This window comes from Sipha flava, unplaced genomic scaffold (assembly GCF_003268045.1).
Source record: "Sipha flava isolate LNK unplaced genomic scaffold, YSA_version1 46_pilon_pilon, whole genome shotgun sequence".
Lineage (NCBI taxonomy): Eukaryota > Metazoa > Arthropoda > Insecta > Hemiptera > Aphididae > Sipha > Sipha flava.
The window spans coordinates 696305-719016 of record NW_020273250.1 but is presented as its reverse complement, the minus strand read 5'-3'; the positions used below and the strand labels follow the sequence as shown (position 1 = coordinate 719016).

Below are 22712 nucleotides of genomic sequence, written 5' to 3'. Positions count from 1 at the left end.
GATTTTCCAAATTGTCCATATTTTTTCTATTATTTTACTACACTCGATGTGAACGGTGGTCGGTCAACTAATAACATTTACAGCGGTTATAAGTAGTGTAAACTTTCATTTCACGATGATCATTTGTTATCGTTTCCAGGCTTATCGGGAAATTTCCCGGCGTGACAAGTGACAACGTTGCATAAAAATAACTTATGGTAAAATGGTTGAAAAAGGTATTGCCGATAAGCAGCATACAGTCGTTGCCAGATAAATTGAGACGGCGGCGGCGGCGCGATAATGGAAAACCAGTGGTTCTCCGTATTTCAATATTATTACCGAAAATACATCAATTTACCAACTATTGTTACAAAAAATATTTTACGATATTAATTTAAAATCAAATATTCCGATAATAATCTTTTATCTAAGAACAAAAAGTAGAAATTGTAAAATAATATAATTAATATAATAATAATACACAATATTAATAATAATATGATGAACTAATAACAATATCTATATGCATTGTTATAAACAAATATTGTTGATACGATTGAAGTGCTTGCGCGGTCAAAACACACCGGGTTAGGTTAGTTGTTTTTAGCAGTGTAGGGCAACCAGAACGGGAGAGAGTACAGAAAATTCTGCAGACAATTTTTTGCACTGAGCCGGGTCCGAACTGGTGACTGCGCGCGTCGTAGCTAACTGTGAGACCTTTGCACCACACTACCAGCGACTAGTTTGGGCTACACTTAATGAAAAGCGCCGCCGCCGCCGTCTCAATTTATCTGGCAACGACTGTACGCAATCGTATTCTACCCGTTTACACTTTTAAGACAGTAATTAAATATATTAGTATTTATTTATTTATTTAATTTCTTTTTTTGTATTTAAAGAACTCTTGGCAGCATGGGCCATTGGGCTACAGATATTTGATGAATTACATTGAAATAATTTTTATTTTTTTTTTTACATTTTGGTTTGAAGATTGGCGGTTGTGACGAATTGGATGATGTTGGCTATAGATTGAGGGTTGTTATGGAGTATTTCAGCTAGCGATTCAGCCAATTTGATATTTGTTCGAGTCTTGTGGTATATTCGGTATTCTGTGAGTATGTGTAATGACTTGGATACAGCAGGCTGTGCATATTGGAGGCTTTTCCTTGGCCATTAGTATTTATTTAACCAGTATTTAAAATAACTTTATCGTTTCTTGAAAAGTTTTGAAAAATGGAGTTGTCTCATTCTTGGACGGAGCCCTTTAGTTGGCCTACAAGTATTCGGGGCAGTCCCCGTTGTCGGATTTTTTTTGTTCGCTTTCGCCGGTTTGCGCTTTACGGGTTTTCGGAAAAATACGAGCGTGCCCGGATAAGGTATTTCCGTTCCACCCGATTTCACGAGAACAATACGCAACATCGTGACGGGTACATGTGGTGCATCGGTTATCATATTGCCGATACTATACGACACGATATCGCAACGAAACAATCGCTAACCTAATGCGGCGACCGAGGGCAAACGGCTGCGGGTTTGTACGTTCACTCGTGACGTATTTTTATTTTATTTTTTTGTGTTTTTCGAATCCAATATTGTTTAGTCGTTTAGGCGCTCGAGAAAGCCTACAGTTGTGTTTCCGACGTCAAAGTTTATCGGCGCGCACAGCGCTCAACGTGGTACCGATCGATATTATTTCCATTTGTCGTGTAGATCGTTGTGTGCCCGTATATGATCGTCACCGCTCTGTATATTGCGTGCTCATACATAAATCATTTGAAGAAACGCACACGTGTCGAAAAGCGTGTTTCACGAAAACCGGATACGTGAAAAAACAGCACGACACCAGAGGCGGCGCGCGGAATCAGTGGCAGTATTTTATCCTATAATTTTGTCTTAAAATCATCATTTGAAACAAAAGACAAAAACAATTTATGTACATATACATATAATATATTTTTTTAAACAGTACCATCGAAAGATTGAACTCATAGTACTACGTCATAAATCAGTATGTTTGTACGTAAGTATTTATTTAATTATTTAAGTTTAAATAAAATGAATTAAGGTTTTTCAAAAAGTAATGATGCGTTTTTATGAGAAACTCCATTAATCCGTCGTCTTCGTTAATCCGACAGTCCTCTGGTCTGATATCGGTGGGATTATCGAGAGTCCCTACTGCAATATAAAACCGTACCCGATACGATCCTTGCTTGGTCCTCTTCTCCCGTCCGACAACGGAAATAACGTATCTGCCTGAATGAAATAATAACAATAATAATGTTTACTAACATGTCGATGTACGAGTAGGCGGATTATTAAACGAACGTTGCGAATAAATTTGCCCACGCGCGTGTAACATAAAATAATATACCTAATATAAGTGATTAGATGCGGTCCGTTGGACGCGCGTTATATTATTGTCGTGGGACGCGCACAATTTCCTTACAAGAACATTGCCTATGATCATTTTTAGATTTTTAGAGCCGACGTGTATGTGGATCGATTCGGTAAAAGTCCACGGGGAGACTGTTCATATAATACAATACCGTTGGGACAGGGTTACAACACGATTGAGCATAAAAAACCTTTTTTTACAACACTATAAAGCAAATTTGTTGGCGTATCATAGAAATATAAAAGAAAACCTACACAGTTGAGCGCAAGAAACTCTGCGAGGTTGTCATTTTCAGTTTTGAACTAAGTCGTGCAAAAAATATTTATTTAAATAATAATTATAATAATAATTTTGGTATCTGTTTCCAAGTTGGTTTATTAAATATAATTGTAGATATTCTGTATTCTTAGGATTTGAATATTAGTTGAAAGCTTTTATATTAAATTATAGATTTGTAACTTCATTAACGGTTTGTGCTCGTGCGAATTTAAGTAGAATTTAATTGATTCTACTCAATGTTTTTGCTTGCGTTTCGAGCAATAACCTAATGGCTGCATAAGCATGGTGTGAATAAATGCGCGAATTGTACGTACGATGATAGCTTTTGGCTGCATTGGTTGTTCTACAAAATTTAATAAAACAACAGAAATTAAAATCAAAGTTAATTTTTAAAAAAAGCCGGTAAGATAACGGTGGCGGAAGTTCGTCTATCGTTATGGATAATGGGTTTTTGAATTTTGAACAAATGATAACTCATTTCTTTAGTAAAACAATTCTGAGCAAATCTTCAGTATAAAAATATACCGTTTATATATTTTACTATTTTTAATCTAATCGTAAGTTCTTTTTTTTTATCAACTTATTTAAAATTTTCTTGTTTGACGAAGGAGAAATTTTTCAACCAAATATTCAAAACAATGTTGTTTTATTTGTATCCAAAGTTTCATTCTTTTGATAAAGATTTAAAGTTGAAAAAGTATGTAAAAATATTCGAGTTCGTAGTAATTAAATACAAATTTAATTACAGCTTATAAAAAGTATATTTAATAATATGACTTATAATTATTTAATTTTTTTAATACCATAAGGTTAGTACATAAGTGAAATGATATTACATTTTTAAGTCTTAATATCCAAGAATAAAATTGTTATTACATAAAAACTTTAAAAAAATGAAATATTTTCAAAGTTCTATTTTTAAACCAAAAGCGCTTAACTTTTTTTGAAAATGTTGTCAAATATGAAAAAAATGTCTTTGATAGAATGTGAAAGTTTCAAGTTACTAGTCACATTACATTTGGAGGTTTAACTAAGTAATTAAAATCTGAAAAATGAAACTCTCGCTTACAATGCATTTTTACCATATTTACTTGGTTTTTTGGCAGGCTTTTTCTCACGCCTAGAAAAGCTAATGAGGTTTTGGAAAAATGACCTCTTTCAAGTACCACCAATTTTGAATATAAAAAGTTGTTAGATGAAACTTTTGGACCAGTATTTCTATCCGAAAAAAAAATGTTTATAGAAAACAATTTAAAAAAAGGACATATCATTGAAAAATCATTAGATCCTTTGCTTCACTCAGATCTGAAATATAGCAAAACCTTGGGCTTAATGAACAAATTTCAGCCTAAATATACAGTGGTAGTAGGCAGTGATTTTCCGCACAGTAGTGCAAAGTGCAGTCAGAAAATATATAACCGTCGTGGCAACGTCACTTAAAATATTCTACGCTCAATCGTATTGCTATACTCAATACCTCAATATATTGAGGTATACCTCAGTATACCTCAATGAAATTACACTCAATTGTTCTTTACTGAGGGACAGAAAGATGAGTGACGACGAAACGAGGCTGTAATGTACGACGTTCGATGGTGCGATCGACTCGATCCAATCTTGTAGCGTAATAATGTTATTTTTACGTGACCCGCGTTAAATCATTTTATTATAATACCGAATTGATTCCACCTTTTGTTTCGATCGCGTCGCGTTCGCAACGACGAGTTTCACAGACTTCAAAACGAGTCCGGTCGTAGTCGGTTAGGTTAGCATTGTTCCGCGGATTCACGCATATTTTAACATTTTCATAGGCATGATGTAATATTTCAACGCAAGTTTCATCAACTATTCTACAGTAACTGTATTGTTTAATGATTTCGCACGTTTTATAACCGTTCGACTAACACGTTTTACACACATCGATCTATATCTTCATCGGAACGCGTAACATGGTGCGATTAGAAGAAACACTACCTGTAGATCGTCAACGATTTCCGAAATAAAAACGTCTGCGGACGATGTGCACCAACACATTTTCCGATTATTGTTTTATTTTTTTATTTTTTTCATTCTTCGAATACCTCGTGTAAAAGTGCACCGCCGACATCCCTGTACACGGGGATGGCGGTGGTGTTAGAGGTGTAGGCACGAAATTAACTACCATCACATCCCTTCCGCCCACGCGTAATCGTTATCTCTCGCTCTGCGATCCTCCGCCTTGCGCTCGACACTCTCGTCATCTCCGTCCGACCCAACTGACCGGGATCGGATATCCGAATTCCGCGTTAAACATCCCTTTTTGCCCACTTTTTTGGGGTGTGAATTAGCGGCGACCGGATTTTCGGGAAAATATACATTATTCCGCCCCGGTCGTTTAATCCGTCGGTTTTTCTTTCTTCACGTTGCATGCGCTGTCACGGTCATCGTCGTTTTGTTTTCCGTTCCATTTGCTTCCTGTCGCGAGTTTTTCCTCGGCAACGTCCCAGCAGCCGTACAAGCAGTGCCGTAACTAAAATGTTGAGGCCCAGATGCAAACTAATTTTAGAGGCCCCTATTCATCAGTGGTGTTTAAATGTTGTCATCGATGAGCTTAAATAAATGCCCCTCTCCCATTTATCTAAGCTCATCAATTCCTCTCAGTCCCGGTTAAAGACTGTATTTCAATTTTAGGTATCCGCTAAAAGTCTGTTTCTTTTAAAAAATATATGTTTACAATATTTAAATTTTAAAATGTTTATACTCCTCCACTCCTTTTTATCAAAAACTTTTGAAACCAATCGAACAACTTAATTTGAAGCGATGATAGGTCGTATTTTTTTACGCACTAACTACTGTTTATAAATGTATGATTTATAATGCATTATTAATCATCATAAAAAATTATTGAACAATAACTCGACGTTTCGTTGAACAATATTTGCTAATCGAATGATAGTAATAAAAATTGACAAAATCGTATATTAAAATCAACAGTAAATGTTTAGCCAAACGCAATATGCAAAAAACAAATAATAATATATTGTTTAAGTATATTTTTTCACATAAAAACCAATTTGGAATTCATAAATTCGTATATTATTTTAGCATTTGAAGTTTTTAAAAAGTTTTTATTATTATTTTTTATTATTTTACCAATAATATCATACAAACGGTATTGAAGATTGTGAAATAAATTTCCGCCGCGGCAGGAAAATCTAATACAATATCAAGCTATATGGAAAGTTCAAGGAAAATTTAGTTCGAAACGAAGAAAGTCGAGCTTGAAAAGAAAAATTTGAAAGCAAACATAAAAGTTATAGAAATACTGTCGCGTGGGTGTTCCCAACGCCCAACGGGTTGTTTCCGCGAGCGCAGTCGAAATCATCGTGGAACCGGTACGGAGCGTAACGCACGTCACGTCCATTGAACTAAATGATAACTGGGACGCTTACTGCCCATAAGATCAATGTAAATAAAACCGAGCGACTGTTTTAGACAGAGATAACAAACAAATTATGTGTTGTTTTCTCTGTTTTTAACGATATTATATTTGGTTTCTCATTAAATCATTTATTCTATCTATTCTTATTTATTATTTTCAGCAGTCATATATTTTTTATAAGTTTTTATTTTAAATTTATTACTTATGTGGTATTATTATTATTTTTATTTTCATTTAATAGTATTTACTCTAGGTTTTAAGAGTTAATCTACTATTATGGTAAACTACTGTAGCGGATTTAACTGTACAAATTCAAGTGACACTCATAAAGATTTAATATTTTATAAGTTAGTATTTAAATGATTTGATAATGTTATACTTACTAATGCGTTTTTTCATTAATTTTACTTAAGACTTGGATTCATAGTATGTGTAACTTAACTACCTATATTTTTATTGTCTAAGGCTTCCTCTTAATGACTAAGAAAGTATTAAAAAATGAGTTCATGCGATAAAGCGTAAATATTTTAACTCATCTTCAAATTCATTTTTATATAGCTCATATTTTATTGAAAGTGACTAAAATAAAGCAGCTGTTAGTGGAAAATTAGTGTTAAAAAAAATGTGCGGTATTAACTATAATTAATTTTACAGATCACTTGATACCAAAAGTAAAATGTAGAAGAATTCTTCTAAGATCTGTTGATATTCAAGTAAGATTATTTTTGATTTTCTTGTACACCTTGAATTATGTATTTATTACAACAATTTAATATCACATTGCAGTTTAAACTGAGATTTCTATTATTTTTATTTCCATTTATTAATTTTTTATGAAACCTGGAAAGGTTGTTGGTTTGATACTTATTGAACTATAAACTAAATTGAAATTATGTTTTAGAATTTGAAACAAATAAATATTTTACATTTTAATTTACATTTAATATTTTAAATTACAATACTTTTAATTAACAATTTAATATATTCATTTTAATTAAAATAATTTAATTATAATATGGTATGTTGTAGTTTAATTATTATATTTTAGATTCAATAGTGATATTTTAGTATGTTTTTTCTATTCAGGATACATCTGAGGATTTGATCACATCTAGTATTAGTGATAGATCTCATTCCTTACATAAAAAATTTGTCGATGTCGGTGTGCAAACCAAATTGAGTAACAATGATTTCAATAACGCTTTAAATAATTTACGTCGAGATAAAAAAATTCTCCAACAAAAACTCAACAGAAAAGATAAAAGAGTAAGTAATATACAGGATATATTACGCTTATTAAAAGACAACAATTTAATTAAAAAGATAGTAGAGAGTATTTTAAAAAACCAATTTCAGTCTTCACTCCCTTTCACTTTGTTCTCAAATGAAACTTCTAATTCTCAAAATCTAGAAACTTGTAGATCATACTCTGAAGAAATTCGTAAATTTCGTTTAACTTTACATTTTTATTCCCTTTGCGCCTATGACTTCATAAGACAAAGAAGTACACTTCCTGATCCATCAACAATTCGCAGATTCTTGGCAAGTAGAAACTGTAACTCTGGTATTTTATATGAAGTCATAGAATATTTCAAACTAAAATAAAAACTGAAACAGCTAAATTTTCATATGTAAAAGATGTTGCTTTACTTTATAATGCTATGTTAGAGATGGTTTTTGGCCCGATTAGAGTGGCAAGTTTATGAGTACAGTGATCTTGGTGGTATTGCACATGTTACTAATGAAGAATTAGCTACAGAATCATTAGTATTCATAATTAGTAGTTTGAGTGGAAAATTCAATTATCCAGTTGCATATTTCTTTATTAATAAAATGAATGCTACAGTACAGAGTCAATTGGTAATTTCTATTATTTTAATATTATATGAAGCAGGAATTATTGTTCAATCTTTAACTAGTGACGGAATTAGCACAAATTTGAAGGCATATGAATACTTATTTGTTGTTTAGATCCCACTAATTTAAAATATTAATTTTTTCATCCATAAGTATCTCATGTAAATATCCACTGTATTTTAGATCGATGCCATCTTACTAAAATGTGTCGTAATTATATGACTGAGTTAAGTTTATTTCATATAGAAGGTATAATTTCATTTGAGTATATAAAAAAGCTTCATGAAATACAGCAGAAATAAAATTTGAAATTTGCTAGTAAATTAAGTTCGTTACACTTATATTATAAGCGTAAAAAAAAATGAATGTTCAATTAGTTGCTCAAGTTATAAGCAATAGTGTAGCAAATGCATTATAATTTTTGCAGTCCTATGACAAAGAATTTATAAATGTTACTTCTATTATTACATTAATTAGAAATTTCGATAGGCTTTTTGACGTGATAAATGCTAGAAATGTATTCGCTAAATGATTTAAATCTCCTATGACTTTAAATAATCAACAAGTTTGGGAAAAAGCCCTAGAGAATGCTAAAGATTATATTATGCTATTAGTGTGAAGAAAAAAGTATAGTAGAACATCGTAGAAAAACGTTTGCATTGGGTTTTCTTATTAATATTATGAGCTACAAAAACTTAGCACTTGATTTATTAAAAAAAAAAAAAAAAATTGAGCCTATAAAATATTTTTTGCCTTATAAAACATCCCAAGATCACATGTAAATTACATTTTCATGTATTGGATCAGCTGGAGGATGGAACAATAATCCTTCTGCTCTACAATTTAGATGGCGTATTTTGAAATTTCGCCCCGGTCACAAGACTCGATTACTACGGCCCTGACAGCAACGCCGCTAACCGATGGATCGAGAAAAAAATAAACCCACGCGAACAGACCAACTCGAACGTGGTCCTCGGCTCACGAATGTGTAACGGTAACGATTGCCCCGACTGACGTAGTCCACACACTGTAGTCACGGCGCGTTGCCTACGCGCGAGGAAATTTTAAATATTCCAATTCTCTCGCAAAAAGCCGAACGCTTTGTTTTGCTATGGGAGGAAAATGCATAACACCGCAGACAGCACGCGATGTGTCCTATCACGGACACATTTTCGAACAAAAAAATGAACAGCCGTAGCCAACGGCGTAATGAACTTTAAATTGAAGGGTGACGTTCCAAAACGTACTGTTCCCGAAAATTGAAATGTAGGTAAATGAAAAAAAAAATTGATACGTAAATATCAATGAATATTGAATTCCAAAATAAACGGTGTCATGTATAAAACATTTTTTTAAAATATTATATTTTTAAATATTAGCTACATCAGTATAATTATTTTTTTAATTTTCCACATATTTTTCTAATATTTTATAAACCGTTAATTCGTGCAAAACTTACTATCGCCAGCAATATAACGTTTCGAATAAGATAAGTTATTTTTTTTCAAAACGTGCTTTTATCACTTACAGTAAGGTATATGAACATAGGAATGATAATTTAGTTTTATTATTAAAATATCATATGTCTCTCCTCTAGTTAAAGTAATAATAATAATATTGATAAAATAAAATAAAACATATTTAATTTTATTAAAACTGACTTTTATTGTCTTTAATGAAATATCTGTATAAGTTTATCTATGTTTAATTCTTCAGCGATTTCGCTTTCAGTAGAAAGATTGACTTATCAGTCTTGAAATATATTTGATCGCAAATAATTGTTTAATATTTTAAGTTTTGTTAAACTCTTGTAGACGATTGCAGCAGATACTAGTTAAGTCAATATAATTATTAAAACCACATAAGTATTGGGGTATAGTTCTATCAACTTATTTCTATAAATTCACTCGAGAACTGATTTCGGATACCGATAGAAATAAAATAATGCACGAGTTAGTTTTGAAAATGTTGCCCCTACCATAGTGCCACTCCGGGCAGATGCCTAGCTCACCTATACCTTGAACCAGCCCTGATAATAAAAGAGCAATAGCATTTTTTGGTAATTCGTTCTTTAGTTACAAAAAGGAGATTGAAAATTCATTGAAAACCACCCGTCATCCACCTACTGACTAAATTTTCAAGCTTTATTCATGGTTCATGATAAGTGTTGTAATAAATATTATAAACTATAGCCGTACTATATCGCCGAATAATCTATTTGCATAGAATAATCTATTAAAAAATCAATTATTATACGTTACACGTACTTTTTTGTGCCGGAAAACAAGTTTAGGTAATTGTAGTTTTATATACTCATGATCGATTCATCGCAAAAAAATGTCAAAGAAAACATTTCCTTGATATCTCGAAAGTTTTCATTTTAGCCCGATTCGTACTCATAACGTCGTGCAGCCGTAGATTATAACAGTATACGAAATATGCGGTTTTTTTTCTTTTTACATCGTTAGTCTTACAATATTTTGTCATTTCATTAGTCATAATTAGTTCATTAGTTCTCTGTGGTATGTGCAAAATATAGCAGTACAATAATATAGCATAACGTATACGTCCGTGCAGTTGTATCGCAATACGAAAACGCATACACCTCAAACGATTTGTAGTTTTCGAAATATTTCGTACGTCATAAAAATCCGGCTGGCGCGCGATGTTTTCACGTGCGTACAACTTACAACACCGTTGATGACGATCTCGGGACGATTAAAACTCAAGCACGTTTCGAGTTCAACCGCGGTTTAATTCGTCGTAAGCCGCCAACCGATCGTGATTCACCAACATATTTTCATACGCGGTCATAAAGATGTGTTCGGATGTGTTTCTCTCGAAATCCAAGCTGTGTTGACGTGCGCAGAACGAACTTTTTTTTAAATCGGAATCGTTACCGCGAATGTTATCGTGTGATAACGTCAATGGTGACGGTAAGAAAAACCAATGCGGTGAGACAACTGGACGTGTGTACTGAATCCATTCTTGTTGTTTCGCGTATACGGCTAATATATTTTAATACTCGTCGAAACGCACTCGATTCCTCCGCGCGAAACACATCAGCGCTGGCGCGACGCGATTACAACATTAATAGCCCATTAATTATCAATCGCCCGCGTGTATTACGTATTCAATGTTCTGGTGCTTCTGTATTGGCTTAGGTCCGGAGAGCTTAATGTCTATTGAAACATGTATACATAATATATAACTTTCGTGTTTCGCACCGGAGACAATAGAACATCGTTCTGAATCGACGGACCGAGTAATACATGCAATATATGTGTACGCATTAATTATGAAAAAAAAAAAAAAAAAATCGATCAAAATTACCGTAGTACACTTAGAAAAATCCGAATCATAACTTGGGAATTCAAATGATAACCATATACGGGCGCGAACGATGTCGCGTATTTTTAAATTTTCCAAAAAATAAATGATTTAATAATATTATAAAAAATACACTTAAAGTACGAATTGTTAATCGTATTATTATTTTTATTATTATATATAATAAAAAAAGTAAACGTCGTTTTTGCCAGTCCATCAAAAATTTATTCAGTTGTTATCAAGTAATTTTTATTTATTGAGAACATCGCTAAACCGTAACTTTCTTTTTTTTTTTTATTTTGGGAGTCGAGACCCGAGAAACAGACCTCTCCCGAATAAAAAATAAAAAAAATAAAATAAAAAATACGCCATTAGATGTTAGATTGCAGTGAGCTGAAAATGCACGAAGCGCATAAACGAATTACGCATTCAAATTATACATAATATAATACATTTATAGAGTTAACCACTATGGAAATAATATAGAATGTATACACGATGTGTACACGAGTGTACGCAACGATACGGAGTGGACTTTCATAATGAGACGTACAAATTGAATCACAGTGCTGTAATAATGTGCACCGTTACGTTACGTATTAATATGTAAATCACGTTCTAGTGTTTTATCACCCTGGTTATAGTAAAATTCACTTTTATCGGTAATAATAAACGGAATTCATACATGTTGTATCGTAAAAAATTAACAACTAACGCGGCAATAAATGAACAACAGCGTATAGGTAATAAATAGATTGTGTAAACTTTGTGTTTGCCGTGAAAAAAAAGAAAACCGTCCGAATTTCATGACGTTTATGAAGCCGTCGTATTATTCGAACTACAGAACAATTATGTAGGATCTTTATAGTGTTTGAAGTATTACGCCGAATCTCAACAACGACTGTTTAGACCTATCCGAAGCGTATAACGTACAAGAACAAATAAAAAATGTGTGATAGTAACGTGTATATTTATCGGACAAGTGGCAATCGCAATAACAAATCTATAGTACAAACACACGATACAAAATGCAGCGCATAAAAGAATATTCTGTGCTCAGAATAATGCGATTGCCCATCTCACCGCCGAGGAGAACCTCATATCGGCAACGATGGAGATATAAACTAAATAATCGTTTGTAAAGAAAGCGATTTGTTGATTCGAGTTGCGGTAAAGAGTGTTTGGTTTTGTTGGTCAGGTGAACGAAATCATCGAGTGCCAGTTATGTTAACAATTATGATTGTAATGATTTTTAAAACGACTAATCGTGCGCGCCTTCGAAAAAAAGTCCACAGTTTTAAAACAGCACAGCGATTTTTTCTGTGTGTACCATTTTTTACTTCAGATTTTGTTTTATATTTTTTAACCGCAAACGAAAGGGAGGGAGGGCAATACAAATAATAACAACAATAATAATAATGATGACGACGTGACCGGAGGAGAGAAATGATATCGCGCTCCCGAGTCGACGGACGATGCGATATTATTTTGTAACGATTGTAATACGTTTATTAGGCGTTATTCGAAACGGATAACGCGATAACGCGGGCGACGAAAAGAACACGAATAAATAATAATAAACGACGACCATTGTCCGGAGGAGTGGTGAAAAAACAACACCGGCGACGGTATTACGGTCGTTTTCTTTCTTTCTCTCTTTCTCTCTCTCTCTCGCAAACACATAAAAACGATTCTATTTAATATTATAAACAGTGGCGACGGTCCCGGATAATACGACCGTGACGACGGAGGCGCCTCGGTCACGGATGAGAAGATCGTATCTGACGAATATATCGCCGTCGCGTGTTAATTGTTGCGTCGTGTGCGACCGGAAACGTCATCGGCGCTGACGCCGGCTCGCAGTGGTCTGAAATCCGATCTCGGTGGAAACGGCTATTTTATATCACAGTCATAACGTTGAAATAGGCCTGCGAATAGCGTACCGGGAAAAGTGTTTTACAAAAAACATGTACGATATCGGGATCGCGATTTTGTTGTCATTCCATGTCGTCGTACGTACGATGAATTTTTAATTGCAAACCGATTGTGCGTTACGCACATAATGATTCTCCTGGCTAAACATTTATTGATTTATTTCTATACATACACGGTTTGTACGTGCGTTAATTTACGAGTGTTAACCATTTACTAATTTTTATCTTATTTTTTATTATCTCATTAAATTATACTTGTACGTTTACACCCGCTAAACGATAATACGAGTATACATATAAAGATTTTTCACGTACAATATCTCGTATGATTCAAGATATAAATTCGAATTTCGTAATTTTTTTTATCTGTGACATTATTATCGAAGTTTAATAACAATTTCACTTTTTTTATGCTTCCCAATTATTTTTACTTTAGGGATGATGCGTGTCAATGAAATGAATGGGTCCAAAGAAACTAGTACAATATGCAGAATATCTTCATTTTGAGAGACTCTGCTTATTTGTCGTTTATAATATTCACGATATTTTTTTACTATCTATTTGTCTAGCCTTGTTTATGTGCTTTTGCGGTAAGTTGACATAAAAAAAAATATTTACATTTACTGCTACTAACCTCATTTATACATTATATCAAAATTATACATGCCGATTTCTATTTTCAGTGTAGATGGAACGATAAAAAGTGGAGCAGTTGTTTGATCTAAAAGGTCCGTTTTGTTGATTTTACAAGATGTCTTCTTAATTTTTATACTGCCAGGAAAACACTTGTTTTCTTCTAATATATATTCGTAAGCGAGATAAATACCGTATACGGTATAAAGTTTTTTTTTTTTTTAAGCAGATTCTCGGATTTTAAAATATTTTACTACTTCATTTTGGCTCTTCCTATAATTTTTTTTATGTCCTAATATTAGTAATTTTAGTTCAGATTTAAGCCACTCTCTATAAGTTTGGTTAAATATTTTATAGTTTCGTGAAAATGTAGATCAAACTTTTGTAAAACCAAACCAAAGTAAGCTTTAAAATGATTTACTCGATTTATTTTTTTATTCTGGCTTTCATTGTTTAATTTTGTATTAAGCCTTTAAAATGACAATTAGTTATATTCTTAATTTTATGTACCTCTATTTTTTAATAGTAGATATGAAACATCATAGCAAAAAAAAAAAAATAATTGCAAATCAAATTATTGTCATTTTTCGAGTCAATTACACCGACAGTAATGAAACAAGCTACAGAAAAAAAAAAATTAAAAATACAGTTGCAAATGAACGAAAATCAAATTTGAGATTGTACTGAGTAAAATATGTACAATAATATTTATATATTAGTTAACGGTTAGTTTTGGTCATTTTTCGATTATTCAATTTGAAATAAAAGTATTGCATTTTTATACTACTTTTCTGACTATGTTTTTAGCTTAACTTAAAGGAAATACATATTATAAATATTGAACACTTGAAACTTGGTTTTCGAAATCCATTTCCCATATGAAAATATGATAAGTTTTAAATTATAAGTAATATATACGAGTGGAATGAACAACAAAACTCAAATGAGTGTATTCGATAAAGTAACAACTGAAATGAGAATAATCTTCAGTTTCTAATTATCCGTGTCGCCTAACGCACAATATTATCCGAAGTACTATATTTGTATTTTGTAGGATATTTATGTAAATTGAGGTTTTATAATAAAATATTAATTTAGCAGTGCTCTTCCACTTGATTTGGATTTCAGACCAATGAGCGACGTCGCGTCAATCCGATCCGACCGTTTACCCATAAATCGATAAACAATTCAAGTGTACAATCCATTCATTCGAATACAATGTACGCGTCAGAATCGGTATTATTTTATGGCAGAGAAAAAGATGTGTCGTTTTCGTAACGCACAACGAACGATCGTTGTTGTTGGTTCAGTCCGCCACTGCCGAAGCCCTTTTCGAATAGTTCGTATACACGAGTGTAGCTCTGTTATGTACGACGTGATTTATTTTTTATCCGCCGTTTTCAGGGTGATCTGTACTACGCGTCGTTTCGACCAGCGTTTCTCAACCCAAATGAGTCGATTTCGGTTAACAAAAAAATGTATAGGTCGTCAATGTAATTTTAATTTCAGACTATGTGTATAAAATAGTCGAAAAGAAACGTTTGTGCCGACGCATAATGGTCTGAAACGTTATTTTAGCCGTTCAAAAGTCCTATTTCAAAATGTGTAGAAAAAAAAAGAAAAATGTCAAAACTCCATAGTCATATGTTCATTAGCTCAAATATAAAATTTCACAATCATGCATTTATTTTTAACTTGTTAATAACTATTTGAACATGAAAATTATACGTCTTGGACGTTTTTTTTTTTCGTTATTTTTAATGAAACTTTATATTTTATTTATCAATGAAATATAATTTTTTTTTTTTTTAATTTTTTTTTTCATTTTAATTAATTTAAGTGTATTAATGATAGTAGACGGATAAAAAAATATTTATTCAAATTTTTTTTATTGACAATTCGAAGTTATTAGAAGATATTTTAAATTTCGAGATTTTTTCTTTTTTAGAGTGTAAATAAAAATTACTCAATTTTACCCAAAATCTGATATGTACATAAAATAAAGAAAGTTCCCAGGATTTCGGAAAAGTAATTTTTTTTTTTTGGGTACAGAAATTATTTTCGTAAGGTTTATCGCAATATTCGTAATATTTATTTCTTATTTTTTGTTCACCTGAAACATAGACTTGTACATAATATTTCTATCTATCTATATATAAATATAAGTGAAATTGTGTTTACCTATACATCTGTATTATATATACATATATTATACATTTATAATTTTAAATTACTAAATAATGATTATTAAATAGAAAAATCTATGTCACATATTTATAAAATTCATTTTCGAAATTTTAAAAAAAGAAAACAATAATAATTTTTATTTTATGATTATTCATTTTCTTTATTATTTTCATTTCTGAAAACCACGAATTTATTGAGTCTGTACTTTTATCTGAGTATTCTGGAAACATAAATAGGTTTTGTAAATCGTCACTGAATGTGAGTCGACATTTATTCGGTAGTTCACATATGGACGATATGTATGGATCTGATAAGACGAGTAGCATGTGTAGCAAATCTTTGTTGGTATTTTTAATCTACTATTTTTTCTTGTATGGCATTGCCTTATTTGTTTGTAATCTTTGCTTTTGGCTTCTTAGGCTTCTTCAGAAACTTGTCCTATAAAAAATTAATTTTAATTTTAACATATTTTTTTTTTTTAAATTTTTATTTGACATAAACAATCTATATAGTTTTGCACAATAAGCTTACATGATGAGAGTACAAAATAACGTGAAAGGTGTGAATTTTAACATATTTAAAAAATAAAAAAAAATTGCTCACCAACAGGTAGAATGGTGAAGTGTATGACATCAGCTCCATGAACAAGTATTTTGTGTACATTTGCTGGCATATAGTACCAAGGATAAAGACGTACGAAAATTTTAGCCAAAGCGTATTTATCAAACGTAATTGGATTAATTTCACGTTCACTAGCAATTACAGTCAATATATTTCCGAATCGTTGAAGTAATGTAAAATCAATCTTAGTTATTTCGGCGCTCTTTTCCAGGTTTTTAAAAAATCTTCTTGCCGTGTTTCCATCGTTTGTGTTTCCTTTTTCTAAAAATATATTTGAATGAGTATTTGTATCTACAATATACATAGTTCATATTTTACCAAATTAATATTAGTTCTTTCTTACCTTGTAGCACAACATCAATCAATAAACCCATTTCTGAGCGAAAACGTTCTTGAATGTTTTTTTTTTCGTTATGCAAAACTTAACTTATGTGCAGGTGTTCTTACCTAAAATATAATTTCTTATGCTTAATGTACTTATTGGTTAAATACATTTTGTACTTTATAAAAATCTTACATACTTGCCATGTCTTGCATTCCAAACGATATGAAACGTCTAACAAACGTTCAAAGAATCGTATCTATGCGTGACGTGTGGACAGTCCAAATCTTAACGTTTCATGGTTAATTATTTTATTTCTTATCTGTTGAATATTATTCATTCGGATAAGAACCACAAATATAACATTTTTGACTTGAGGTGTTTGTCATGGAGTTGCATACCTTTATGAGGATTACACAAGTAAATAATAACATATAATAAATACCCGAGTAACAATTTGGGTTCACACACGGTTTACTATCATTTATAAAACAGCGATGTTGCGCCGCGTTCAAATCTCGTTCTAAACACGGTCTAAACTGTAATTTGCATACCAGATTTAACATGGAGTGCACCGAGTTCGACCAAAGTGCAAATTCGATGTTGAGATGGTTGTAAAGTTCATTTATTGACGGTTCCGCTAAAATGCAAATTTAATGCGGAGATGGTTGTAAGGTTCACTAGTTGACGGTTCCGCTCAAGTGCAAATTTGAATTGGATGTGGAGACGGTTGAAAGGTTTACTAGTTGACAGCTTCACAAAAGTTAAAATATAATGACCAGACTTTGTTTAATTAATAACGATAGCGCCATTTTGGAGTGGGGCAAGGTACGCAGTCTGCACTCGCACCCACTGCATTTTTATCTATACTTGGCCCAGGTATTAATCAACACCTTTTTTTACCTTGGCCTTAACTCTTAAATATTCATTTTTTTTAATAATATAATTTCAATTGCCTACAACCACATTATAATATGTTACTATTATATTATATTACTATTATACTATTATAACACCTTTCTGTACACAACAGTCAATCATATTTATTCAAATTTTGAAATATAAAATATTATACACATCTTGCATAGGATTTTATTATTTTGAATAAAATAATTGTATACTTTCCTATAATAATGATTATTGTTATTTGTTATATTATGTATACATAATGATGTTATATTGATAATATTAAATTATTACATTTTTAATTTTGTTTTTATTTAATAAAATTAAATTGTATGATTTAAATTGAATAAATATAATAAAATAAAATATAATAATATAATAAAATATAATATAAAAAATTATATTTATATACTGATTTGAAAAAAGGATGATTTTTAAGATAATATAAGTAACAAAAATTAATAGTATTATAAAATCTTAAGATAAATTTATTTATTCCTGTATATATGATTATAAACTTTAAATATAAAGTATATAAATTAAATTAATTACTGGGTATTGTATCTGTAGAAGTAATTTCTAATGTGTTGACATTGACAGCAATGTTTTAAAATATTTGCAAAATATTATTAGTTAGATATAGTATATAATATAACGCCTGTCGAGGCACGGTTCAGTCTATTGCACGGATCTAACACCAAAATATTATTTTACACGGTCTATAATTGTTTCGTGAACGGTCCAGACACAGCTCAGTCGATTGAACGGACCAGACATCAAACAAAGTTTAAAAATAGTTCAAAATAAAGTTAGCACTCTCCATGCACCCATCGGTCAATTTAACCGACCTCACACTTTGAAATTGTTACTCGGAAATATTACCTAAATGTAAAAAATATTTATAATACTTTATAACTTATTTACCTTTCCGTCAACCATTGTAAATACTAATGTATGCTTAACTGTTACTTCTTTAACATTAAATATTATGTGCGAAGCCAACAAACTTTGTACTCTGTCTTCAATAGCATTTACTTTATGTAATGTAGTAGCCTTCGTTTCTTTTTAAAATTTAAACTTGATTGGTCTACAAAACCATGTAGAAGAAGTTCTTATATTTTTCCATATTATATTTTTTTTTGTCGGTTTCATTAAAAAAAGTGCAACTGGAGAGGAACAATTGAAAAAATAAATAAATCACTGTCAGAGCATTCCTTTGAACAATGATATTGTTGTTTATACATTGACTGTCTGTTACTTCCATCACAGCTCCATTTATAAATAATTTCAAATCCTTTTAAATAATTTTCATTTAAATTTATTGAAGGTATTTCAAATATTCTTTTTGAGTTGTGGTTAAGAAGATCCTGAAGTTTTATTTTACAAAAATATTCAGATATCATACAGTTTTCGGTATAACACAGTGCTTTTGCTGCAATAATTGTATCAAACGGTGGATATATATCAGCATTATGTTTTTTCGCAGTTAATCATATATTTAAATATAGCTGTTTTGTCAAATAATTTTCAATTAAGCTTCTTCAGCCGTAAGTGGTATAATTTTTAAAGTTTCTAATTTGACGCGAGACTTTGGAAAATCTGAAGCTTTATTAGATGATATTACCTCTTTAAAAAGTTGGACAATATTTCATTGCTAAGCTATTGAAAATTTATTTTATGAAGTATAATATATTTCAGGAGTTGTCATAGTAGAAATAGCTATTTGACATATATATTATTGACATATTATGTTTCCGTTTTTTAGAACTAACTGCATATTTATCAAACATTTTAATAGGTCTACCAATATTTAACGATATTGAATACATATTGCTACTGTACTTAGGTATTTTGAAGTGAAAATTAAGCCATTCGGTATGCATTTTATTAAATTTATTATTATTCCGACATGATTTTACCCATTTTTTAGATAATGCTTATGAAAATTTTAAAATTGCACCTTCTATTGCTTTAATATAAACATTGTTCCACTACCAACTACTGAATTTATCTTAAATAAAAACAAACAATAATTGTCTTGTACTGACAGTTGTCACGGATTGCATAGAACATTTATAGTATTACGTACAACTTCATACACAGTTCACGATTTAAAATACATTTTTGACGCTTATTGTAAGTTACGAGATCAACTGAAAATACGTAATAATAACCGATTGAGCGTAATTATATTTACCGAAAAGTATTAAAAATATATATAAATTTTCTGTTACTTTCAAATTGGCTATCCATAATGATGGTTAAGGTATCTTTTTGAACTATAGTTAAAATATTTATTGTATAAAATGAATGATGTAATACGTACTATTTCACTAGACTAAAAGGTTTAAAAATGATACAAGTGTATAATATTCTGATGAGAATATACTCTATAGCTTTAAAAGTGTATTATATTAAATACAAATATGTCGTTACAACTGCGCATTTACACATCTGCAGGCTACGCATTGATTAACGACAAGTTGAAATAATTATTATCATTGTAAAATAATTGATCATCGTAAAACTAATCTTATCTGTTTATGATATAAAAATACACAATTAAAATACCTACTGAAGTTAACATTTCCTACACAATTCATGTTTTATTACTAACCTAATGAATATTGCGATAAACCTTACGAAAATAATTTCTGTACGCAAAAAAAAATTACTTTTCCGAAATCCTGGGAACTTTCTTTATTTTATGTACATATCAGACTTTTGATAAAATTGAGTAAATTTTATTTACATTCTAAAAAAAAAAAAAATCTCGAAATTTAAAATATTTTCAAATAACTTCGAATTGTCATTAAAAACAATTTGAATAAATATTTTTTTATCCGTCTACTATCATTAATACACTTAAATTAATTAAAATTAAAAAAAAATTAAAAAAAAAAAATTATATTTCATTGATAAATAAAATATAAAGTTTTATTAAAAATAACGAAAAAAAAACGTCCAAGACGTATAATTTTCATGTTCAAATAGTTATTAACAAGTTAAAAATAAATGCATGATTGTGAAATTTTATATTTGAGCTAAGGAACGTAAGACTATGGAATTTTGACATTTTTCTTTTTTTTTTTAAACACATTTTGAAATAGGACTTTTGAGCGCCTAAAATAATATTTCAGACCACTGTGCGATGGTTAATTAGAGTAAATTAAGTATCTTGGTTATTTTAAAGCTACACGGAAATATTTTACCGGTCGTCATTCACGGAAACGGTTTATGTTAATTAATTGATGACAAGAAATAATCAAACAACATTTTCCTTTGTATTAATTACTATTGATACTATCGACTAGAAATAACGTTAGCTTTACTATTGTGTCCTGTTATGGTAATTGAAAAAAATAATGCGTGTGCGGAGTGGGTCCACATTGTTCGTTGTATTTAAAAAGGCTGTATGAAAAAACGGGTAAATACCTTAGAAGCCCTTGTAGTGTTTCTATTCTGTCACACAGAACCGTTTGGTTAAGACGTTCTGTCGTCGTTTGGAATATAAATCGGTCGATCATGTCGTCCATCTTGCATAGGATTCAATTTTTGAATTTTTTGTAATTATAATGTTTTCCATATACACATCATTCAGCCATGACTTTTTGTGTACCGAGTTCAAAATCAAATCGTCGGTTGGTGTCACCCTCTGAAGCGATAATGACGTTTTAGACGAAAACAGTTGACCGAAACAAAATCGTCTTCGAACAATTCAGAAAATCATATCGATCATAATACGATGCGTTCGTTATACGTAGATGAATAGTTTATCGAAAAACATAATATTACGTACACAAGCGAAATTTCTGTATGTACGAACTATCCATAAAGACAATGCACGTCTTTCGAGCTAGAGATTAATATAATTTTACGGTAGACAAGTTAAGTTTAATAATGAAGATACGTGGAAATCATCAAGAATATAAAACGAACAAAGAAATACACGAGCTCGAATGAAGCATACGGGATGGGTGCAGACATTTTTATACGTGACGAAACGGATTCGGCAAGGAATAAGTCACAATAATATCGGTGAAGTCGGTTTAATAATTATAAAATATCGTCTGATGATAAAATATAAAAGTTTATATCAAATCAACCTGTAAAATAGTGAAATAGAACAATGTAATAATAATGAAATGTCTTGAAAAGTAAAAATCATAATTTAAATAGAACGCCATAAATCGCGACAGAATTAACACATGTTATAGTTTCAAGAACATATTGTACTTACGTACTCGGATGAACCCGAAAAATTAAATGCTGACCTTGGGGTGAATTTACTGTTGTCGGTTAATCATTTTAGAAATTTTTACATCGTCATTACACTTTATATTGTGTAATGTTATTGCGTACGCACCTATTTTTAAAATGTTATTACAACTTCCAGATGACTAATTTATCGTTGTTTCGCCGTTTTTTTTTCTGCGGTCGATCTTATTCGTGCCGAAACGTAGTAATCCGCCTAACGTGTGTTATTGTTTACGACCGAACAGTTGTTTTTTTTTCTGTACGGAAAACCACCGTCACCAGAATAATATGACGCACGGACCGTTGTCCGATTATGTATTCAAATTTTCGCCCGAAATCCGTGTGTCACGACAACGTTGTTCGCCGCAGCAACAACAGACCCCGGTGTTATGCACAAACAGGGGTCGGAAAATTGTTCGTAGGAATGGGCCATATTTCGAAAAGGTTGCGATGTCCGAAGAGCCGCATACCGGTGCGAAAAAAAGTTTTATTTTTTTCAATCACCGTTCACCCTCCCACCGTTGATTAAATACAGTTCGATGGTCAGCTAGCCAGGAAAAAGTATTCCCTAGAAAAAGGTTGACTGACGTG

At 31.3% G+C, this 22712-nt stretch overlaps 1 protein-coding gene and 1 pseudogene across 1 annotated transcript; both read left to right on the top strand.

The window, feature by feature from the left end:
* The window catches only part of LOC112689786, a 138966-nt pseudogene that overhangs the window by 72529 nt on the left and 43725 nt on the right, over window positions 1–22712 (top strand).
* Window positions 6065–8045, top strand: LOC112689713. The gene is made up of 4 exons (XM_025563546.1): window positions 6065–6100; window positions 7161–7340; window positions 7431–7616; window positions 7743–8045. Exons 1-4 carry the CDS (start codon window positions 6065–6067, stop codon window positions 8043–8045), a joined length of 705 nt encoding a protein of 234 aa, XP_025419331.1.

Coding starts and splice junctions, on each gene's coding strand:
- LOC112689713 (XM_025563546.1), top strand. CDS start 6,065: ATGATAACTGGGACGCTTACTGCCCATAAGATCAAT. Junction 6,101..7,160: donor TTACTGCCCATAAGATCAAT/GTAAATAAAACC, acceptor TTTTCTATTCAG/GATACATCTGAGGATTTGAT. Junction 7,617..7,742: donor CAACAATTCGCAGATTCTTG/GCAAGTAGAAAC, acceptor ATGCTATGTTAG/AGATGGTTTTTGGCCCGATT.